Here is a 23,625-nt window from a genome sequence, read left to right on the forward strand (position 1 = left end):
CATCAAGGCCGGCCATTAGATAGCAATTGTCTACTGACACCATATCTCAGGAGCTCGGAGCTGAAAGCAGAACAAATATTTTCTGACCAGGTTTCTGCAGTGGGCAACGGATGCAGACACAGCCTTCTCACGGTTGAGCCTATACTCATTGGAATTTAGAAGAATGAGAGGGGATCTTATTGAAACATAAAAGATACTGAGGGGGCACGACAAGGTAGATGCAGAGAGGATGTTTCCCCTCGTGGGGAAATCTCGAACTCGGGGGCAGAGTTTCAGAATAAAGGGTCGCCCTTTTAGAACTGAGATGAGGAGGAATTTCTTCTCTCAGAGGGTCGTAAATCTGTGGAATTCTTTGCCCCAGAGAGCCGTGGAGGCTGGGTCATTAAATACATTTAAAGTGGAGATAGACAGATTTTTGCAAGATAAGGGAAGTGAAGGGTTATGGGGAGCAGGCAGGGAAGTGGCTTTGAGCCCAAGATCAGCCATGATCTTATTGAATGGCGGAGCAGGCTCGAGGGGCCAAGTGGCCTATTCCTGCTCCTATTTCTTATGTTCTCACATTCCCTCTGTTATTTTGACAGAAACCTCAGACTCCTGTTCATATGAGGGCAAATGAACAGCTCACTATCTGACTCCCTGCCAGCTCCACTCACAGTCACTAAACAAACAGTCACATTGCATATGCTGGCCTTTATATCTAGAGGACTAGAATACAAGGGGGTAGAAGTTATGCTGCAGCTACACAAAGCCCTGGTTAGACCACACCTGGAGCACTGGGAGCAGTTCTGGGCACCACACCTTAGGAAGGATAGATTGGCCTTGGAGGGAGTGCAGCGCAGGTTTACCAGAATGATACCTGGACTCCAAGGGTTAAGTTACGAGGAGAGATTACACAAAGGGTTGTATTCCCTGGAATTTAGACGGTTAAGGGGTGATCTGATCGAAGTTATTAAGGGGAACTGATCGGGTAGTTAGAGAGAAACTATTTCCGCTGGTTGGGGATTCTAGAGCTAGGGGACAAAGTCTAAATATAGAGCCGGGCCTTTCAGGAGTGAAATTAGGAAACACTTCTACACACAAAGGGTGGTAGAAGTTTGGAACTCTCTTCCACAAATGGCAAATGATGCTAGGTTATGAGTTAATTTTAAATCTGAGATTGATAGATTTTTGTTAACCAAAGGTAATAAGGCACATGGGGCAAAAGCAGGTATATGGAGTTAATTCACAGATCAGTCATGATCTGACTGAATGACAGAACAGGCTCGAGGGGCTAAATCACAGAAACCTCACAGTACAGATAGAGGCCATTTCGGCCCATCGAGCCTGCACCGACACATATCCCACCCGATCCCCATAACCCCTACACCAACACATATCCCACCCTATCCCCGTAACCCCACGTATTTAATCCCCCAACACTAAGGGTCAATTTTTTTTATCATAGCCAATCAACCTAACCCGCACATCTTTGGACTGTGGGAGGAAACCGGAGCACCCAGAGAAAACCCACGCAAACACGGGGAGAATGTGCAAACTCCACACAGACAGTCACCCGAGGCCGGATTCGAACCCGGGTCCCTGGCGCTGTGAGGCAACAGTGCTAACCACTATGCCACCGTGCTTACTTACTTCTGCTCCTATAAGAGCATAAGAAATAGGAGCAGGAGTCGGCCAATCGGCCCCTCGAGCCTGCTCCGTCATTCAATAAGATCATGGCTGATCTGATCCTAACCACCAATCTACTATCACTGAACCATCTCCTGAGTCTAACAGAATTAGACACATGAAGTAGGAGCAGGATCAGGCTACACGGCCCCTGGGCCCGCTCCGCTACCCACAGGGCCATGACCGATCCGAACCTAGACTCATGTCCAAATTCCTGCCCGCTCCCCGTAACCCTTAATTCCCTTTACTTCTAGGAAACTGTCTATATTTCTGTTTTAAATTTATGTAATGATGTAGCTTCTACAGCTTTTTGGGGCAGCATATTCCATGGACCTACCACCCTCTAAGTGAAGTAGTTCCTCCTCATCTCAGTTTTGAAAGAGCAGCCCCTTATTCTAAGACTATGCCCCCTAGTTCTAGTTTCACCCATCATTGGGAACATCCTCCCCGCATCCACCCGATCCAACCCCTTCACAATCTTATATGTTTCAATAAGATCGCCTCTCATTCTTCTGAACTCCAATGAGTAGAGTCCCAATCTACTCAACCTCTCCTCATATGTCCATCCCCTCATCCCCGGGATTAACCGAGTGAACCTTCTTTGTACTGACTCGAGAGCAAGTATGTCTTTTCTTAAGTATGGACACCAAAACTGTATGTAGTATTCCAGGTGCGGTCTCACCAATACCTTGTACAACTGAAGCAATACCTCCCTATTTTTATATTCTATCCCCCTAGCAATGAAAGCCAACATTCCATTGGCCTTCTTAATCACTTGCTGCACCTGCATACTAACCTTTTGAGTTTCGTGCACCAGGACCCCCAGATCCCTTTGTACTTCAGTACTTTCCAGTTTCTTGCCATTAATAACTTGCTCTACGATTTTTCCTGCCAAAGTGCATAACCTCACACTTTCCAGTATTGTATTCCATCTGCCAAATCTCTGCCCACTTACTTAGCCTGTCTATGTCCCCTTGCAGGTTTTTTATGTCCTCCTCACTCACTACTTTCCCTCCCATCTTAGTATCATCTGCAAACTTTGATATGTTACACTCGGTCCCCTCCTCCAAATCGTTAATATAGATTGTAAAGAGTTGGGGACCCAGCACTGACCCCTGTGGAACACCACTAGTTACTGATTGCCAGTCCGAGATTGAACCATTTATCCCAACTCTCTGCTTTCTGTTAGATAGATAATCCTCTATCCATGCCAGAATATTACCCCCAATCCCGTGATTTTTTATCTTAAGCAATAATCTTTTGTGTGGCACCTTGTCAAATGCCTTTTGGAAGTCTAAATACACTACGTCCACTGGTTCCCCTTTATCCACCCTATATGTTACTTCCTCAAAGAACTCCAGCAAATTTGTCAAACATGACATCCCCTTCATAAAACCATGCTGACTTTGTCCTATTAAATTATGATTATCCAAATGTCCTGTTACTGTCTCCTTAATAATGGACTCCAATATTTTACCTACCACAGATGTTAGGCTAACCGGTCTACAGTTTCCAGCCTTCTGTCTACTGCCCTTTTTAAATAAGGGCGTTACATTAGCAGTTTTCCAGTCTGCCGGGACCTTTGCTGATTCCAGGGAGTTTTGGAAAATTATTACCAATGCATCCACAATCCCTACCGCCACTTCCCTCAAGACCCTAGGATGTAAGCCATCAGGTCCAGGTGATTTATCCGCCTTGAGTCCCATTATTTTACCGAGTACCACTTCCTTAGTGATATTGATCGTGTTTAGCTCCTCCCCCCCCTATAGCCCCCTGTTTGTCCAGTGTTGGGATATTCTTAGTGTCTTCTACTGTAAAGACTGATATAAAATATTCATTCAGTGTTTTTGCCATCTCCATATTTCCCACCATTAATTTCCCGGTCTCATCCTCTAAGGGACCAACATTTACTTTAGCCACCCTTTTTCTTTTTATATAACTATAAAAACTCTTACTATCTGTTTTTATATTTTTTGCTAATTTACTTTCATAATCTATCTTCCCTTTCTTAATCAATCTTTGTTATTTTTTGCTGTCTTTTAAAGTTTTCCCAATCCTCTATCCTCCCACTAGATTTGGCTACCTTATATGCCCTTGTTTTTAGTCGAATACTATCCTTAATTTCTTTACTTAGCCACGGATGGCTGTCTTTTCTTTTACACCCTTTTCTTCTCAGTGGAATATATTTTTTTTGGAAGTTGTAAAATGACTCCTTAAATGTACACCACTGATCATGTATCGTCTTACCCTTTAATCTATTTTCCCAATCCACTCTACTCAATTCCGCTCTCATACCTTCATAGTCTCCTTTATTCAAGCTTAGCACGCTTGTTTGAGATCCAACCTCTCACCCTCTAATTGAATATGGAATTCAACCATGTTATGGTCACTCATTCCAAGGGGATCCTTTATTAGGACATTTTTAATTAATCCTGTCTCGTTACACAGGACCAGATCTAAGGTTACTTGCCCCCTGGTCAGTTCAGTTACATACTGCTCAAGAAACCCATCCCTAATACACTCAATGAACTCATCCTCAAGGCAGCTATGTGGCAGAAGCTCACACACACACCCAACCGCACGCCCGTGTGGACGCACACAAAAACACACTCGTACGCGAACAAACGCAAACACACACACACTAAAGCAAACATACCCAAACACGCACATAGACACGGGCGCAAATGCAAACACACACACACACGCATTGCATTTTACAGCACCTTTAATGTAGTAAAACATCCCAAGGCGATTCACAGGAGTGTTATCAAACAAAATTTGACACCGAGCACATAGAGATATTAGGATAGGTGACCAAAAGCTGGGTCAAAGAGGGAGGTTTTGAGGAGCATCTTAAAGGAGGAGAGGTAGAGATCGGAGAGGTTTAGGGAGGGGGTTTCAGAGCTTAGGGCCTAGGCAGCTAATGGCACGGCTGCCAACACACGCACAGTTACTGATCACAACCTCTTCAATATAGAGACTGCGAACCACTTCCCCACTAGGAGGAAGAAGGACCGTCGTCCTCAAGCAGCTCTCAGTGACCCTCTGGTGGCAGGTTTCACAGCAGCATGGTCACCTCATCCATGTGTGAACCATGGAACAGGGCTCTTCCCCTTAAAACACAGGTTATACTTAACTGCTAGAAGCACTGTACAAACTTAAAAATACTATTCATTTATTTTAGTTGAAAACCTACTGTGCATATTGGAATATGTCCCATAATATATAATTGCAATTGTATAAAGCTCTGGTCAGACCCCATTGGAGCACTGTGTTCAGTCTGGGCCCCGCCCCTCAGGAAGGATAGACTGGCCTTGGAGAGGGAGCAGCGCAGATTCACCAGAATGATACCGGGGCTAAAAGGGTTCAATTATGAGGCCAGGTTGCAGAGACTAGGCTGGTATTCCCTTTAATAATGAAGATTAAGGGGTAATCTAATTGAACTGTTCAAGATGATTGAAGGATTTGACAGGGTAGATAGAAACTATTTCCTCTGGTGAGAGAGTCCAGAACAAGGGGGCATAACCTCAAAATGAAGAGCTCGACCGTTCGATGCGATGTCAGGAAGCGCTTCTTCACACAAAGGGTGGTGGAAATCTGGAACACTCTCCCTCAAAAAGCTGTTGAGGCTAATTACAAATTTCAAAACTGAGATTGATAGATTTTCATTAGGCAAGGGTATTAAGAAATATAGAAACAAGGCAGGTAAATGGTTACGACACAGGGCAGCACGGTGGCATAGTGGTTAGCACTGTTGCCTCACAGCGCCAGGGACCCGGGTTTGAATCCGGCCTCGGGTGACTGTCTGTGTGGAGTTTGCACATTCTCCCCGTGTTTGCGTGGGTTTCCTCCAGGTGCTCCGGTTTCCTCCCACAGTCCAAAGATGTGCGGGTTAGGTTGATTGGCTATGATAAATTGACCCTTAGTGTTAGGGGGATTAAATACATGGGGTTACGGGGATAGGGTGGGATATGTGTTGGTGTAGGGGTTACGGGGATCGGGTGGGATATGTGTCGGTGCAGGCTCGATGGGCCGAAATGGCCTCTATCTGCACTGTGTGGGTTTCTGTGATTTCTGTGAGATCAGCCATGATCCTGACTCTAGGGGCTGAATGGCCGACTCGTGTTCCGAATTGTCAGCAGCAGGCACGCCTAGCACCATCAAACACTCCCAGGGCAGGTACAGCACGGGTTAGATACAGAGTAAAGCTCCCTCTACACTGTCCCATCAAACACTCCCAGGGCAGGTACAGCACGGGTTAGATACGGAGTAAAGCTCCCTCTACACTGTCCCATCAAACACTCCCAGGGCAGGTACAGCACGGGTTAGATACAGAGTAAAGCTCCCTCTACACTGTCCCACTGTAACACCTGCCATCAGCTCTGTATAAACCTGCATGGTGTGAAGGATTGCGGAACATATCTGAAAGCAGCTCAGTATAATAATCTGCTTTACTGAAGACCATGAATCAACAACATACTCTTCACACTCCCCACACGGTGCAAATTACTTTGTGTATTGTGCAGTAATCACCCATCAGTTACTGGGTGGACATCCCATCCACACGGTGCCCATACAATCAAACCGAACTAGACTGAAGTGGTGAAGTCCTTTACCGGAGGTGGAGTCTTCTGCAGGCACTCCAGCAAGTAAACCATCTTAGCTTCTTCCTTCACGTATTCCACCTCCTAAACACAAGAGGACATCGGCTTGTTATTTATGTTGGTCAGCTCTGTACAAAATACTCTGATGGAAGGGGAGACTTTGAGCCGTGACACTCTAGAATTGCTGAAGGTTTTCAGCGTGAACACCACACCATCTAACTCACTCGCAATCTTTGGGGTTCCAGAGACCTCAGCCTCAGCACGGACTTGAAAAGGAGAAACCTTTGGCACCAACCTGTGCTGTGTACCACACTTCAGGACCACAGGTCGCGCCAAGAACTCAGTAACTCTCAGGCACAGCATCCTAAACCTTTCCAACAGTTTCAGTAATTACAAGTAATCACTATGGCTTCCACGGGGCAGTAAAGACGTGAATGGGAGAGTTAACCCCCGAGGGTCACCTTCGGGCTGGTTACAGAGCTACACTCTGAAAGGATGGACACCACCAGCTTTGAGCAAAAGTCCACACGAAGGCATGGTCTTTAAAGCAATGGTTTGAAGTTGGAAGCAGGGTCATGGGATGGAGATTCAGAAACAGATGGCCAAGGAATGAGCTGACATTGCAGTCACATGGTGGCAAGTACAAGGACAGAAAGAAGGAAACAAGGACAAAAATGATAGACGAAAGGTTGGGGGGGGGGGGGGGGAGAAAGGAAAATGGGGGAGAGAGCTGAAAGGAAAAAGAATGAAAAAAATTAATGAATACTTTCAAAGTGTAGTCACTGTTGTTTTGTAGACAAATGCAGCAGCCAATTTTTGCACAGCAAATAGATATATAACCAAATAATCTGATCTAGGTGTTGGTTATGGGATAAATATTGGCCAGGACACTGAGGGGGGGGGAGGGGCGTGGGGTGGGGGGGGGGAGAACACCTCTGCTCTTCTTCCAATAGTGGCCATGGGATCTTTTACATCCACCTAAGAGAGCAGACGGGGCCTTGGTTTAACGTTTCATCCAAAAGACGGCCCCTCCAACAGTGCGGCACTCCCTCAGTACTGCACTGGTTGTGTCGGCCTAGAGTTTTGAGCTCAAGTCTCTGGAGTGGGGCTCGAACCCACAACCTCCTGACTCAGAGGCGAGGGTCAGAGGGTCGTGGGCTCAAGCCCCACTCCACTAAGCCACGACTAACAATCAGTTAATGTATTTTTTTTTCTAAGAACATTGGGACGAAAACAATGGGCATTTCTGGAACCTTCTTTTGGCCAGTACACCAAATACTGTGGCTACAAGAGCAGGCCAGAGGCTGGGAATTCTGCAGCGAGTGTCTCACCTCCTGACTCCCCAAAGCCTTTCCACCATCTACAAGGCACAAGTCAGGAGTGTGATGGAATACTCTCCACTTGCCTGGATGAGTGCAGCTCCAACAACACTCAAGAAGCTCGACACCATTCAGGATAAAGCAGCCCGCTTGATTGGCACTCCCTCCACCACCGGCGCACTGTGGCTGCAGTGTGTACCATCTACAAGATGCACTGCAGCAACTCGCCAAAGCTCCTTCAACAGCACCTTCCAAACCCGCGACCTCTACCACTTAGAAGGACAAGGGCAGCAGACGCATGGGAACATCACCACCTACAAGTTCCCCTCCAAGCCACACACCATCCTGACTTGGACCTGTATCGCCGTTCCTTCACTGTCACTGGGCCAAAATCCTGGAACTCCCTTCCTAACAGCATTGTGGGTGTACCTACACCATATGGACTGCAGCGGTTCAAGGCGGCGGCTCACCACCATCTTCTCAAGGGCAATTAGGGATGGGCACAAATGCAGGCCTAGCCAGCCAGCGACGCCCACATCCCATCAATGAATTTAAAAAAAACACCAGCCTCACCTACAACTTGAAGTGGCACAGGAAGCAGTCGGGGGATATTTAAATTCGTTTAAATCAATATTTTTCAGATGAAACTCCGAGTAAAGCTACGGTCTAGTCCTATGTTGAATAATTCCTTTGAAGCCCTCGATTTTACAGCGGCTCACTCTACCGTGCAGTATCTCTGGATTTTACTCCTCCCAGCTCACCTGGATCACATCGAGGCTGGCAGCTCCTGCCCGGCCCACATTGATGGTGATGGGCTTTACCAGGGCACTCTTGGCAAAGTTCTGAATCTTTTTTGGCATTGTGGCACTGAAGAGGAGAGTCTGGCGCTGGCCCTGTGGGAAGGTGAAAAGTGCGAGGTGAACGTGAAGTATATCCTTCCTTAGGTAAAAGAGATCAAAACTGGGCACAGTACTCCAGGGGTGGTCTCACCAAAGTCCTGTATAATTACATAAGACTTCCTTACTCTTATACTCCAATCCCCTTGCAATAAAGGCTGACATACCATTTGCCTTCCTAATTGCTTGCTGTACCTGCATGTTAACTTTCTGTGATTCGTGTACAAGGACACCCAGGTCCCTCTGAACACCAACATTTACTAGTGTCTCACCTTTTTAAAAATAATTCTGCTTTTGCATTCTTCCTATCAAAGTGAATAATTTCACACTTCCCCACATTATACTCCATCTGCCACCTTCTTGCCCAATCACAAAGGGGAATAACCAGCCTCAACACCGAGTAAAGGGGGAATAACTAGGGCTGCCACTCCCGATGACTATCCAGTGACTCCTGCTGCAAAGCATCAGGTGAGACCAGGGTCAGATTCTGCTGTGGTTCCCTCACCTGGGTCGAATATTCTGCCCAACACCAACCGTCTGGGCTCAGGCGGCCGGTGTCCATAGAACTGTAACCAGCATCGGTCAGTACCACAGCAGAGGAGTGGAGAACAAGCAGAGGGAAATGGGGGATGGGACAGAAGAGAGACTGTGTGGGCTGGACGTACTTCACTGACACCACCGGGTCTCGGTGGGATACATGTCGGGTGGGAGTACCACACAGTATTTTAATTTCATGACAGTGTTTGCAGGTTGCCCCCAGTTCACTTCATTAAGCCAGTCCTGGGTGAGTATCACCGTGATCCTGCCTGAACCAGTGTCACAATACCCTTTCCCACTGAAAGTCGAAGAAAATGCGCTGCAGTATACAGTCACCTTAAAGTAGGAGAAGATGGTGCGAATGTCCTCCTCGAAACCCATGTCAATCATCCTGTCTGCTTCGTCCAATGCCAGGTAGCGACAGATGTCCAATCCAACCATCTTTTTCTGTAGGAGGTCCATCAGACGACCGGGAGTGGCAACCATCATGTGCACACCTCTGCAGGGCCACAGTTCGCAGGCTTTAAAACATCACTTTAATAGATATTTGCACTGAGATACATCCTCCCCGGGCCAAAACCTGAGTCAGCTCCCTGCAACCATCACTGCAGGAGGTGCAGCTCAGCAGTGGCTATTCAGCCCATCACTCGAGATAGTCGACATCTCCTGACCCACTCAGTACTTCGTCCTTGCTCTGAATCACTGGATATGACTGAGGACCCTTCACTCTCTTACCCCATCCACAGTGATCATCTTTTTCAACTGTAGTCTCCTACAAAAGTCCTTTGCATTAAAAGAGTCAGTCAGTCTCCTACTTAGGACCACGGCAGGTTACAGCCCAGAGGCCATTCGGCCCATCGTGTCTTGGCTACGGCAATCTTTTTCTGCTACAAATATGACATTTATCCCCTATGCAATGGTCCCTGGCTCACCCACTCCGTGTCACACTATTTCAACCTACAACTCTCCTTGTAGAGATTTCTCCTAACCTCTCTCCCCACTCCCTTAGTGACAATTTTAAATTGATGATTCCTCATCACCGACTCCCCAGCCAGAGGAAATGCTCTTTCCCTATTCACTATCAAAACCCGTCAGAATTTGAAAAATCTCTTATCCTTCTCTGCTCCAGTGGAAACAGTCTCAACATCTCCAGTCTCTCCGAATAACTATAGTTTCCCATCAATGGCATCCCCCTGGCTTTAATGTCCTCTCTATAATGGGGCGTCCAAAAAAACACACTGTCCTCTCGCTGCCCTCACATGGAGACCGAATCAACATTTTACACAAATTGATCGTTACGTTTTTAATCTTGCACGCTATGACTCGATTTATAAAACCTAACTTCCACTCCCACTTTAGGGTTTTATAAGCAGTTATTCTCAAAAGTACTTTTACCGAGGTGTCTCAGATCCTCCATGTTTTTCAGCATCTTTACATCCAGTCTACACGCCATTACTCATTTAAACTTCCAATAAGTACTTTCCTGAACACTTTAACAGTCCTCCATTGTTTATAAACAGTTCATACTCCCATTACTGGCACTGAGACTTACTCACAATACACAAATGTTCGCAAAGTGAAGCACAGCGATAAGAGAAAAAAAGTGTGAGCAAGAAGCCATTCAGTATTCCACACTTACACTGCCTGTGATTCAGCATTCCCGCGCACTGCGTGATTCAGCATTCCCGCGCACTGCGTGATTCAGCATTCCCGCGCACTGCGTGATTCAGCATTCCCGCGCACTGCGTGATTCAGCATTCCCGCGCACTGCGTGATTCAGCATTCCCGCGCACTGCGTGATTCAGCATTCCCGCGCACTGCGTGATTCAGCATTCCCGCGCACTGTGATTCAGCATTCCCGCGCACTGTGCGATTCAGCATTCCCGCGCACTGTGCGATTCAGCATTCCCACGCACTGTGCGATTCAGCATTCCCGCACACTCTGCGATTCAGCATTCCCGCGCACTGCGCGATTCAGCATTCCCGCGCAGTGATTCAGCATTCCCGCGCACTGTGATTCAGCATTCCTGCGCACTGTGCGATTCAGCATTCCCGCGCACTGTGCGATTCAGCATTCCCGCGCACTGTGCGATTCAGCATTCCCGCACACTCTGCGATTCAGCATTCCCGCACACTGCCTGTGTTTCAGTATTCCCTCACACTGAGATTCAGCATTCCCACACACTGTGATTCAGTATTCCCACACACACTGTGATTCAGTATTCCCTCACACTGCCTGTGTTTCAGTATTCCTGAAGAGAAGGGGAGTTCTCCTGGTGTCCTGACCAATATTCATCTCTCAACCAACATCACTGAAAACAAATTATCTGGTCATTCATCTCATTGCTGTTTGTGGGACCTTGCTGTGCGCACATTATCTGCCACATTTCCCTCAGAGGCTGTCCACGAAACACGCAGCTGAGCTCCACCGTTGAACTCCTTCGCAGGGATCTATCATTCTAACTTTCCCTTTTGATACACAGGAGAATGACCATCGGTCACAAGGCAATGAACCAATGATGTTGTCTTTCTGTCTTGCGGCAGAGCAGAAACAGGAAGGGCTGAGCTCGGACTACTGAAACATTGCACGTACCGTTTGACCACCTCCATCTGCTCCTTGATGGACATGCCACCAATGCAGAGTGCACAGCGAAGCTGGGGAAAGCCATCCTCTTCTAGCAGGCGGCAATAATAGTCGATAATCCCGTGGGTCTGTCTCGCTAACTCTCTCTGCATGGGAAGGAAAGCATCATTTCTGTCAGCCCATAAACATGCAGCAAGACCCAACGTCCACGGCAACACATCTCTATTCACAAAGACTACAGCACTTTCACATCAGCAATATCAGTGCAAGAGCTGCACGACGACACAGCAATAAAATCATGTGTACTGATTTTAACAACCCAGGCTATTGTGGGCTTGACCAGGGAGAGGAAGGTGGATGAACTGAGATGTAATCACTGGGAACACTGTGCTGGGGGTTGGGTGATACACTAGGTTTCAAGTCTGGTTTGAATTCAAGCCGCTCCCGATGGGACCAAAGTCTCCTCTTTGGGTTTGCTGTAAAAGTCCTCATTCAGTTCCTAGAGGGCATGGGTCAGGAGGACAAAACTATCATAGAATGGTTGCAGCACAGAAGGCAGCCATTCAGCTCATCGAGCCTGTGCCGGCAATCTGCAGGAGCACTTCAGCTCGTCCCACTCCCCCGCCATTTCCCTGTAGTCCTGCAAATTTCTTTCCTTCAGATACTTATTCAACTCCCTTTTGAAAGAATTTCAATTTAATTTTGAGAGTGACTTGCCTAAGTCCGAAACTAGAGTCTTAAACTTAAATAAAGCCAATTATATAGGTATGAGGGGCGAGTTGGCTAAGGTAGATTGGAAAAATACATTAAAAGGTATGGCGGTAGATAAGCAATGGCTAGCATTTAAAGAAATATTTCATAATTCTCAACAAAAATACATTCCATTGAGAAATAAAAGCTCCACGGGAAAAGTGATCCAACCGTGGCTAACTAAAGAAGTTAAGGATAGCATTAGATTGAAAGAAGAAGCTTATAATGTTGCAAAGAATAATAGTAAGCCTGAGGATTGGGAGAGTTTCAGAAACCAGCAAAGGTTGACCAAAAAATTGATAAAAAGGGAAAAAATAGAGAGAAAACTAGCAAGAAATATAAAAGCAGATTGTAAGAGTTTCTACAAGTATGTAAAAAGGAAAAGAGTAGCAAAAGTTAACGTTGGTCCCTTAGAGGCTGAGACAGGAGAAATTATTGTGGGGAATAAGAAAATGGCAGAAATGTTAAACAAATATTTTGGATCTGTCGTCACAGCAGAAGACACAAAAAGCATACCAAAAATGGTGCAGAACCAAGGGTCTAATGAGGGCGAGGAACTTAACGTAATTAATAGAACTAGAGAAAAAGTACTAGAAAAATTAATGGGACTAAAAGCCGACAAATCCCGAGGACCTGACGGCCTACATTCTAGGGTTCTAAAAGAGGTGGCTGAAGAGATAGTGGATGCATTGGTTTTGATCTTCCAAAATTCTCTAGATTCTGGAACGGTCCCAGCGGATTGGAAGGTTGCAAATGTAACACCGCTATTCAAGAAACGAGGGAGAGAAAAAACAGGGAACGACAGGCCAGTTAGCCTGACATCAGTCATCAGGAAAATGCTGGAATCCATTGTTAAGGAAGTGGTATCAGGGCACTTAGAAAATCATAATATGATTAGGCAGAGTCAACGTTGTTTTATGGAAGGGAAATCGTGTTTGACAAATTTATTAGCGTTTTTTTGAGGATGTAACTAGCAGGGTAGATAAAGGGGAACCAGTGGATGTAGTATATTTGGATTTCCAAAAGGTATTCGATAAAGTGCCACATAAAAGGTTATTACACAAGATTAGGGCTCATGGGGTTGGGGGTAATATAGTAGCATGGATAGAGGATTGGTTAACGGACAGAAAACAGAGAGTAGGGATAAACAGATCTTTTTCAGGTTGGCAGGCTGTAACTAGTGGGGTGCCGCAAGGATCAGTGTTGGGGCCTCGGCTATTTATCATCTATATTAATGACCTAGATGAAGGGACCGAGTGTAATGTATCCAAGTTTGCTGATGATACCAAGCTAGGTGGGACAGTAAGCTGTGAGGAGAACACAAAGGCCAAGAAATTCAGTGGGCTGCGCCACCTATTAGCGCCTTAAGAGGGCACTAAGTGGGTCGGAAGCCACTGGCCACGCCTCCCGCTACATTCAACGGGATGCTAATGGCGGCGCTGCACCGCTACCGATGACGTCATCGGTGTGCGCAGCGCCCTGCTAACGCCCCGATTGCGATATTTAAATGCGCCCCCTGCTTTAACGGCAGACGCTATGTGCGACCGGTTCAGGGGGGCCTACCTGCGGCGGTAGAGGCGCTAATTAAAGGAGGTGCGGGGCGACCATTTGTCTTGCTGGCTGCCTGCCAGCACCTCTCCGCGCTGCCGTCCCCGGCCTCATGAGACCCCCCCCCCCGCGGAGTGCCGACTGCGTTCCAAGAGCCCGGCACTTCTCCTCGGTGCCGGGCTCTTTTGCCAGCACTCGCGATCCTTGATCGCGCTGCACAAGGCCCCTCCCCTTTAAGAAGGGGAGGAAGGTCTGCAGTACCGCAGCGCGCCGTGCCGCAGCGTGTGGCGCCCCAAACAGGGCTATAGTGAATTTCTAGGCCAAAGAGTCTACAAAGGGATATTATTGACTAAATGAGTGGGCAATAAGGTGGCAGATGGAGTATAATGTAGGGAAATGTGAGATTATTCACTTTGGTAGGAAGAATAGAAAAACAGAATATTTTTTAAATGGCGAGAAACTTTCAAATGTTGGTGTTGAGAGAGATTTGGGTGTCCTCATGCAAGAAACACAGAAAGCTAGCATGCAGGTACAGCAAGCAATAAGGAAGGCAAATTGCATGTTGGCCTTTATTGCAAGGGGGTTGGAGTATAAGAGTAAGGAAGTCTTGCTACAATTGTACGGGCCTTGGTGAGACCACACCTGGAGTACTGGGCACAGTTTTGGTCTCCTTATCTAAGGAAGGATATACTTGCCTTGGAGGCGGTGCAACGAAGGTTCACTAGATTGATTCCTGGGATGAGAGGGCTGTCCTATGATGAGAGATTGTGTAGAATGGGCCTATACTCTCTGGAGTTTAGAAGAATGAGAGGTGATCTCATTGAAACATACAGGATTCTGAAGGGGATTGACAGGGTAGATGCTGAGAGGTTGTTTCCCCTGGCTGGTGAGTCTAGAACTAGGGGGCATAGTCTCAGGATAAGGGGCGGCCATTAAAGACTGAGACGAGGAGGAATTTCTTCACTCAGAGGGTTATGAATCTTTGGAATTCTCTGCCCCAGAGGGCTGTGAATGCTGAGTCATTGAGTATATTCAAGGCTGAGATCGATAGATTTTTGGACTCTAGGGGAATCAAGGGATACGGGGATCAGGCGGGAAAGTGGAGTTGAGGTCGATGATCAGCCATGATCTTATTAAATGGTGGAGCAGGCTCGAGGGGCCGTATGGCCAACTCCTGCTCCTATTTCTTATTGTTCTTAATGCCTCCTGTCTTGTCGGGCTGGAAACATACTGATCAAGAAAGTTCTCCTGAACACACTTCAGAAATTCTTCCCCTTCTCTGCCCTTAATACTATTACGATCCCAGTCTATCAGTTTAACTATCCTTAAATTAGCAGTTTCATTCACAGTGGCTGATCTGGAAAATGGACAAGTACCACATGAACAAGAGGAGGCTCTCTCTAAGGTTGGGATTAATGTGCATTACTGAGGCAAATCTTGCTGCCCTGGGAGTGTTTGATGGGACAGTGTAGAGGGAGCTTTACTCCGTATCTAACCCGTGCTTGTACCTGCCCCGGGAGTGTTTGATGGGGTAGGGCAGGGGGCCATTACTCTGTATCTAACCCGTGCTGTACCTGCCCTGGGAGTGTTTGATGGGGCAGTGTAGAGGGAGCTTTACTCTGTATCTAACCCATGCTGTACCTGCCCTGGGAGTGTTTGATGGGGCAGTGTAGAGGGAGCTTTACTCTGTATCTAACCCGTGCTGTACCTGCCCTGGGAGTGTTTGATGGGGCAGTGTAGAGGGAGATTTACTCTGTATCTAACCCGTGCTGTACCTGCCCTGGGAGTGTTTGATGGGACAGTGTAGAGGGAGCTTTACTCTGTATCTAACCCGTGCTGTACCTGCCCTGGGAGTGTTTGATGGGACAGTGTAGAGGGAGCTTTACTCTGTATCTAACCCGTGCTGTACCTGCCCTGGGAGTGTTTGATGGGGCAGTGTAGAGGGAGATTTACTCTGTAATCTAACCAGTGCTGTAGCTGCCCTGGGAGTGTTTGATGGGACAATGTAGAGGGAGATTTACCACACCTCTCATACCCTGCCGGTATTTACCTCTGGAATTTGCTGGTATAAATTGACTAAAAAATAGCAAGCAGTGAGTCAGGGTAAGGGGTAGTTATTCAGCTTGGAGGAAGGTTGAAAGTGGTGTTCCACAAGAATCAGTGCTGGGACCATTGTTATTCATAATTTACATGAATGATTTGGATTTAGGAACAAGTAACTCAATATCAACATTTGCAGATGATACTAAACTGGGGGGGGGGGGGTATAGCTTCCTCGGTATAGCTAACACTGAGGAGGAATGCAACAAGGCATTAGAAAACTTGCAGAATGGGCAGTTAAGTGGCAAATGAAGATGAACATAGATAAATGTGAGGTGATGCACTTGGTAGGAATAATAATCATCACCTACACTTTAGAAAATAAGAAACTGAATGGAGTAGAAGAATAAAGAGATCGAGGGATACAGGTGAACAAATTATTAAAAGCAGCATCGCAGGTCAGCAAAGCAATTAAAAATGCTAACAAAGCACTGGGATTTATTTCTAGGGGTATAGAGTTCAAAAGTAGTGACGTTTTGTTAAACTGGTATCGGACCCTGGTCAGGCTGCACAGGAGGACTGTGCAGAGTTCTGGTCTCCATACTCTAAAAACGACAGAATCACTGGAGAAAGTGCAAAAGGGATTTACAAGGATGGTACCAGAACTGAGAGATTCCAGCTATCGGGAAAGATTGAACAGGTTGGGGCTTTTTTCTTTTGAAAAGAGAAAACTTAGAGGAGCACCTGATGGAGGTCTTTAAAATGATGAATGGGTTGGGCAGGGTAAATGTGGAGAGAATGTTTCCACTTGTGGGAGAATCCAAAACTAGGGGCCATAAATACAAGATAGTGACTGATACAGGAAACTTTGAGATATCCGGCACCGACGGGACCGAGCTGGTGCCGATCTATCAAAACTGCCGGACACTCCAGCGTTAATGTTGAAGCATACGGAGGTTTTCATCTCCGTATCTGACAACACTGTTGCTTAGCAACAGCTTGTAAACAGTCGGCCCGTACCTTGGAAGCGTCTCTGTAGCTTAGCAACAGCTCCAGAGAGACTTTCCAGAGCCCGACTGTTGAAAACAAAGCCACGCGAAGAAAAAAAAACTAACAAAACGGCTCCTGATTTCTGCCGGTAGATCGAGGTTTCCGGACATACAACCTCCGGATAAACCAAAGTTTCCTGTAAATCCAATGGAGAATTAAGGAGAAATGTCTTTACTCAAAGTGGTTAGAATGAGGCACTTGCTACCACCGTTGAGCCAAACAGCTTAGATGCTTTCAAAAGTAAACGAGACGAGTATATGAGAGAAAAGGGAATAGAAAGATGTGCTGGAATGGGAGGAGACCCGTGTGGAGTATAAACACCAGCAGAGACTAGTTGGCCCGAATGGCCTGTTTCTCTGCTGTATATTCTATGTAATTCTATATAATTAGCCCCCACTGCTTCCATATATTCTCCTCATAGAGCAGTTACATCTAAACTCGTTCAAATTATGGTTGTGCACTCTTGGTGTTAAAGTGACGATGTTCAATATATCCCAACATGGACTTTCCGCACCTTGAAAAACATTCCAGTACAGGAGTTACGGTGCTCTGTGGAGCAGTAGAGCGGTACTTACAGACGGGCAGATGATGAGTCCATAGGGACCCTCTCTCTTGGAGAACGGCAACCTTTTCTCCTGCTCCTGGCAGAACATGATCATGGGCAGGATGAATACCAGCGTCTTGCCAGAGCCAGTGAACGCAATCCCGATCATATCCCTGCCGGCCAAACTGAAACAGACACACAGGCGTGAGAACATCCAACACTGCAGAGCAGAGGAACTCCTGGACAATTCCAGCACTCATTCACACCCAACATTAATGTCAGCCAAGGCCATACAAATATTCCTGCAATGTGCCCTTTACTAATCGCAGACAACACCCTGTGCCCAGTATTGTTCATCAGACAGTAATCCTGGATGCGGACCCAGGGATGCTGATCGAGCTGCCACTTTGGGTCCAAGGAGCAGTTAGCACCACAAGCATTAAGCACAAGGGCTAACACCAGAACAGATGGCAAGGTGAGGTTTCGTTGCATGCCAAGCCTGTATTCCCAAACAGCAGCGGGCTGGACTCGCCCGGCGTGCAGAGAATGTGAATGAGGGCCAGACATTTATATAACGACATATTTTCAAAAACTATTTCTTTCTCTTTTAAGTGCCGTATCCCATGTTGCAATGAGCCGAGTTAGGCCTTCCCAGCAGAACCCAGTGCCCTCCGCACCAAACATCCACACATGCTTCCCAGCAGGAGCTGCTGGAGGGCACTCGGGATCTGCCTCATTTCCCAGCCCCTATCCCAAGAGCCTGAGACCATCGGAATGCCGCATTACGTTAACAGTTAAAGCATTTACCAAGAGAGCTCACTTCATCCGAGAACAAGTTCCCAGTACAAGGCATCCTGCGGAGATTTACAGATTCAGGAGCAAGCTGACAGCACAGGTTCAAATTCCCAACCCAGTAACCAGCACTTGTATTAGCAGACTGCCAGTAATGATGTCTACATAGCACGGGCCACAGCACTCCCACTGCTAGAATTCCCTGAATCGGAATGGGTGTTAAATGTAAAATCCCAGTACTCATGTTATCAGAATTCCCTGAATCGGAATCGGTGTTAAATTTTAAATCCCAGTACTCACACTGTCGGAATTCCCTGGATCTGAATGGGTGTCGGATGTAAAATCCCCTTCTTCTTCAGGCCTTTCAAAATTGCTGGAAGGGAAGTACCGAGAATTTTACCAGGAATACACACAGGACAGGTACAGGTTGGATCCCATATTCCCTGAGCCATAGCTGGGAGTGACAGGAGCAACACGACATCATCTGAGTGAAGTACAATGTTTTGCACTGTCCAACAGACCTCCAGTACCTCAGCAAACATTTCAAAACACATCTAACCTTTAACAAACACCTTAGCTGACCTGTGGAACCAACTTTCTAACACTGATATTTAAAATCAGAAACTCAGTGACAGAGAGAGAGAGCTCGGTGTACAGATTTCACTCAGACTTCACTTCAATCAATACAGTGCAAGGCAGCAGTGTACCCATAGCTGCTCACTCGCACACTGTGAGAACAAGCCACCCAATGTCACTGCTCTAGCTATAACTGGGATATTAGTCACCGAGGGCAATTGCACTGCTCTAATCTAATCCACGTTTGTAATAATGTGAACTACAGTCCTCGCCACTTACTTTGGGAGTGTTCATCCGAACGCGATTTGCCCGCCATATGGGGTGGCCGGCGAAAGCGAGGAAATTAGCAATCCATTCCCAACTGGGACATATATTTAAATACAGTACTGTGCCAGTACGTAAAGGTGGTAGGTCCTGGTGTGGTCTCTCTAATATTTGGTGACTTTCAGTTACTGTATTTGGTGTTTTGGTAGATTTGATGCTGTTGGGAAGGAAGCTGATGTCTTTGAGCCAGCATTGGGGCTTCCTGCTTCAGCTAAACATCAGTGCTGATTATTTGAGGCTGTATACATTGTAAACTGTTATTTCACTGGACCAATTTGATTTTTTTTGCACTTTTTGGACCTTCTCTTCCTGTGGGCAGGACAACCCAGAGTGGTTCCAGCAGATTCTATATTCAGTGTGGCACAGAACAAGTCCAACCATTCTTCATGGGAGATTGTCGTCACTTTAAACTGGCTCCTGCACGGCTTGCAAAAGAATGCTGGAGACAAAGTGGTCGGCAATCAGCTAGCCATTAACCAATGATCTGCTGACCAGGGCTGAATAATGCTACGGTCCAATCAGTTTCATCTCTAGCCTTTCACCGTTGGAAGTAGCAGTCACAGGGGCGACTGAAGGGGGCGACGGGACTGCCTGAAAGGACTTAATGACAGGTAATCGTACTTTAACAAGATGCAAACAGCTGCTTAACCGCCTGAAATAGCTGCTGCGTTTAACAGGTTAAGCAGAGCCTCTGTAATTGCAGCCTATGGCAATGGTCAGCACCATTAATCCGGGATAAACCGGGACGGTGCGAGTGGTGGGGACCGTACACCTGGAATTGTAGTTGTATCCAAGTATTGTCATTGTGATATTGTGCGGTTATGGGTTAGCCGTGGCTCAGTGGGGAGCTCTCTCGCCTCTGAATCAGCAGGTCATGGGTTCAAGTCCCACTCCAGAGACTTGAGCACAAAGTCCAGGCCAACACTCCAGTGCAGTGCTGAGGGAGTGCAGCACTGTCAGAGGTACCGTCTTCAGATAAGACGTTAAACCGAGGCCCCATCTGCCCTCTCGGGTGGATGTAAAAGATCCCAGGGCCCGATTCGAAAAGAGCAGGAGCGTTCTCCTGGTGTCCTGGGCAATATTTATCCCTCAACCAACAGATTAACTGGTCATTTGTAACATTGCTGTTAGTGGGATCTTGCTGAGTGCAGATTGGCTGTCGCGTTTCCTACATTACAACAGTGGCTACACTACAAAAGTACTCCATTGGCTGTAAAAGTATGGGGCGTCCTGAGGTTGTGAAAGGCTGGGCCCCCCCCACCCCCAGGGCTCGGCCCGTCTCTCCCCCCCACCCCCAGGGCTCGGCCCGTCTCCCCCCCCACCACCCCCAGGGCTCGGCTAGTCTCTCCCCGCCCCCCCCCCCCCAAACCACCCCCAGGGCTCGGCTAGTTTCTCCCCCCCCCAGGGCTCGGCCCGTCTCTCCCCCGCACCCCCAGGGCTCAGCTAGTCTCTCCCCCCCACCACCCCCCCAGGGCTCGGCTAGTCTCTCCCCCCCCACCCCCCCCCCCCAGGGCTCGGCTAGTCTCTCCCCCCGCACCCCAGGGCTCGGCCCGTCTCTCCCCCACTCCCCCCAATCACCCTATGGTTGAATTGCTCATACCTGCTGGAAACTTCATTTCCTTGAAGTGTTTGACGGGACACGGCAAGCCTTCCCCCTCCACCAGGATGTGGTATTTCCTCCGCACGCGCTCATTGCGTGCTTCGGGCATGCTGCGTATGTACCGCGGTGGGTTCCAGCTGCAAGCAGAGGTCCACGTTACTGGTTACACAGCCTCGGCCGGGCAGCTTAATCGTCCCAAAGCCTCACAAAAATACTACGGCGTGCATTTACAACCAGGCAATTCAGACAGGCTGTTTGAAACATTTACAAAGTATTTAAAGTCCTGAGGACATAAGGTGCTGGGTAGAACCATACAACCAAAATGTTTACAGCACAAAAGGGCGCCATTCGACAGACTGAACTTGCGGCTCCGTGTTAGAGCAAAATCAAACGAATGAATCCATCTCTCCCCGTAACTCGATATCTTCCTCTCCTCCAAACAGGATTCCAATTTTCCCTTTAACGCTTCAGTAATAATTTGCATTTATATAGTGCCTTTCACATAAGAAAACATCCCAGGACGCTTCACAAAATACATGCTGAACCAAAGGCGGCGATATTCCTGTCGCCACCTGTAAGACACGTTTCAGTAAATACAATCATACACAGTAAGGTGATGGAGGCAATGCTCAATGGTCTCTGCCTCAACTACTTCCTGTGCAAACCCATTTCACACACAGACCCGTCTGCAGAAAGTAATCTCTCCTCACCCTCTGAGCGAACATTTCAAATTGATACACCCTCAGCATTGATGGAGTGTGAGGGAACTAGATTATCAGTAGAGATACAGTCAGTAACACAGGGCGCTGGGGGAGAGGGGTTACTGAGTGACAGTGTGAGGGAGCTGGATTAACATCAGTAGAGATACAGTCAGTGACACAGGGCGCTGGAGGGAGGGGTTACTGAGTGACAGTGTGAGGGAGCTGGATTAACATCAGTAGAGATACAGTCAGTAACACAGGGCGCTGGGGGAGAGGGGTTACTGAGTGACAGTGTGAGTGAGCTGGATTAACCTCAGTAGAGATACAGTCAGTAACACAGGGTGCTGGGGGAGGGGTTACTGAGTGACTGTGAGGGAGCTGGATTAACATCAGTAGAGATACAGTCAGTAACAGGGCGCTGGGGGAGAGGGGTTACTGAGTGACAGTGTGAGGGGGCTGGATTAACATCAGTAGAGATAGTCAGTAACATAGGCGCTGGGGGGTGGGGTTACTGAGTGACAGTGTAAGGGAGCTGGATTAACATCAGTAGAGATAGTCAGTGACACAGGGCGCTGGGGGAGAGGGGTTACTGAGTGACAGTGTGAGGGAGCTGGATTAACATCAGTAGAGATACAGTCAGTGACACAGGGCGCTGGGGGAGAGGGGTTACTGAGTGACAGTGTGAGGGAGCTGGATTAACATCAGTAGAGATACAGTCAGTAACACAGGGTGCTGGGGGAGAGGGGTTACTGAGTGACAGTGTGAGGGAGCTGGCTTAACATCAGTAGAGATACAGTCAGTAACACAGGGCGCTGGGGGAGAGGGGTTACTGAGTGACTGTGAGGGAGCTGGATTAACATCAGTAGAGATACAGTCAGTAACACAGGACGCTGGGGGAGAGGGGTTACTGAGTGTCAGTGTGAGGGAGCGGGATTAACATCAGTAGAGATACAGTCAGTAACACAGGGCGCTGGGGGAGAGGGGTTACTGAGTGACTGTGAGGGAGCTGGATTAACATCAGTAGAGATACAGTCAGTAACACAGGACGCTGGGGGAGAGGGGTTACTGAGTGTCAGTGTGAGGGAGCTGGATTAACATCAGTAGAGATACAGTCAGTAACACAGGGCGCTGGGGGGGAGGGGTTACTCAGTGACAGTGTGAGGGAGCTGGATTAACATCAGTAGAGATACAGTCAGTAACACAGGGCGCTGGGGGAGAGGGGTTACTGAGTGACAGTGTGAGGGAGCTGGATTAACATCAGTAGAGATACAGTCAGTGACACAGGGTGCTGGGGGAGAGGGGTTACTGAGTGACAGTGTGAGGGAGCTGGATTAACATCAGTAGAGATACAGTCAGTGACACAGGGCGCTGGGGGGTGGGGTTACTGAGTGACAGTGTGAGGGAGCTGGATTAACATCAGTAGAGATACAGTCAGTAACAGGGCGCTGGGGGAGAGGGGTTACTGAGTGACAGTGTGAGGGGGCTGGATTAACATCAGTAGAGATAGTCAGTAACATAGGCGCTGGGGGGTGGGGTTACTGAGTGACAGTGTAAGGGAGCTGGATTAACATCAGTAGAGATACAGTCAGTGACACAGGGCGCTGGAGGGAGGGGTTACTGAGTGACAGCGTGAGGGAGCTGGATTAACATCAGTAGAGATAGTCAGTGACACAGGGCGCTGGGGGAGAGGGGTTACTGAGTGACAGTGTGAGGGAGCTGGATTAACATCAGTAGAGATACAGTCAGTGACACAGGGCGCTGGGGGAGAGGGGTTACTGAGTGACAGTGTGAGGGAGCTGGATTAACATCAGTAGAGATACAGTCAGTAACACAGGGTGCTGGGGGAGAGGGGTTACTGAGTGACAGTGTGAGGGAGCTGGCTTAACATCAGTAGAGATACAGTCAGTAACACAGGGCGCTGGGGGAGAGGGGTTACTGAGTGACTGTGAGGGAGCTGGATTAACATCAGTAGAGATACAGTCAGTAACACAGGACGCTGGGGGAGAGGGGTTACTGAGTGTCAGTGTGAGGGAGCGGGATTAACATCAGTAGAGATACAGTCAGTAACACAGGGCGCTGGGGGAGAGGGGTTACT

General features: G+C 47.7%; 1 protein-coding gene across 1 annotated transcript in view; it reads right to left on the minus strand.

Moving 5' to 3' along the window:
* Nucleotides 1-23,625, minus strand: part of ddx41 (DEAD (Asp-Glu-Ala-Asp) box polypeptide 41) — an 84,181-nt gene that overhangs the window by 36,086 nt on the left and 24,470 nt on the right. The window contains exons 6-12 of the mRNA XM_085963227.1: nucleotides 20,830-20,966; nucleotides 18,630-18,702; nucleotides 17,569-17,722; nucleotides 11,615-11,751; nucleotides 9,358-9,520; nucleotides 8,350-8,481; nucleotides 6,282-6,353 (exon numbers count right to left, since the gene is read on the minus strand). Of these exons, the coding sequence (XP_085819353.1) occupies nucleotides 6,282-6,353; nucleotides 8,350-8,481; nucleotides 9,358-9,520; nucleotides 11,615-11,751; nucleotides 17,569-17,722; nucleotides 18,630-18,702; nucleotides 20,830-20,966 (868 nt within the window). The remainder of the gene's footprint in view (nucleotides 1-6,281; nucleotides 6,354-8,349; nucleotides 8,482-9,357; nucleotides 9,521-11,614; nucleotides 11,752-17,568; nucleotides 17,723-18,629; nucleotides 18,703-20,829; nucleotides 20,967-23,625) is intronic.

Source organism: Somniosus microcephalus, chromosome 21 (genome assembly GCF_052327205.1).
Source record: "Somniosus microcephalus isolate GS21.2 chromosome 21, FLI_Smic_1.0, whole genome shotgun sequence".
NCBI lineage: Eukaryota > Metazoa > Chordata > Chondrichthyes > Squaliformes > Somniosidae > Somniosus > Somniosus microcephalus.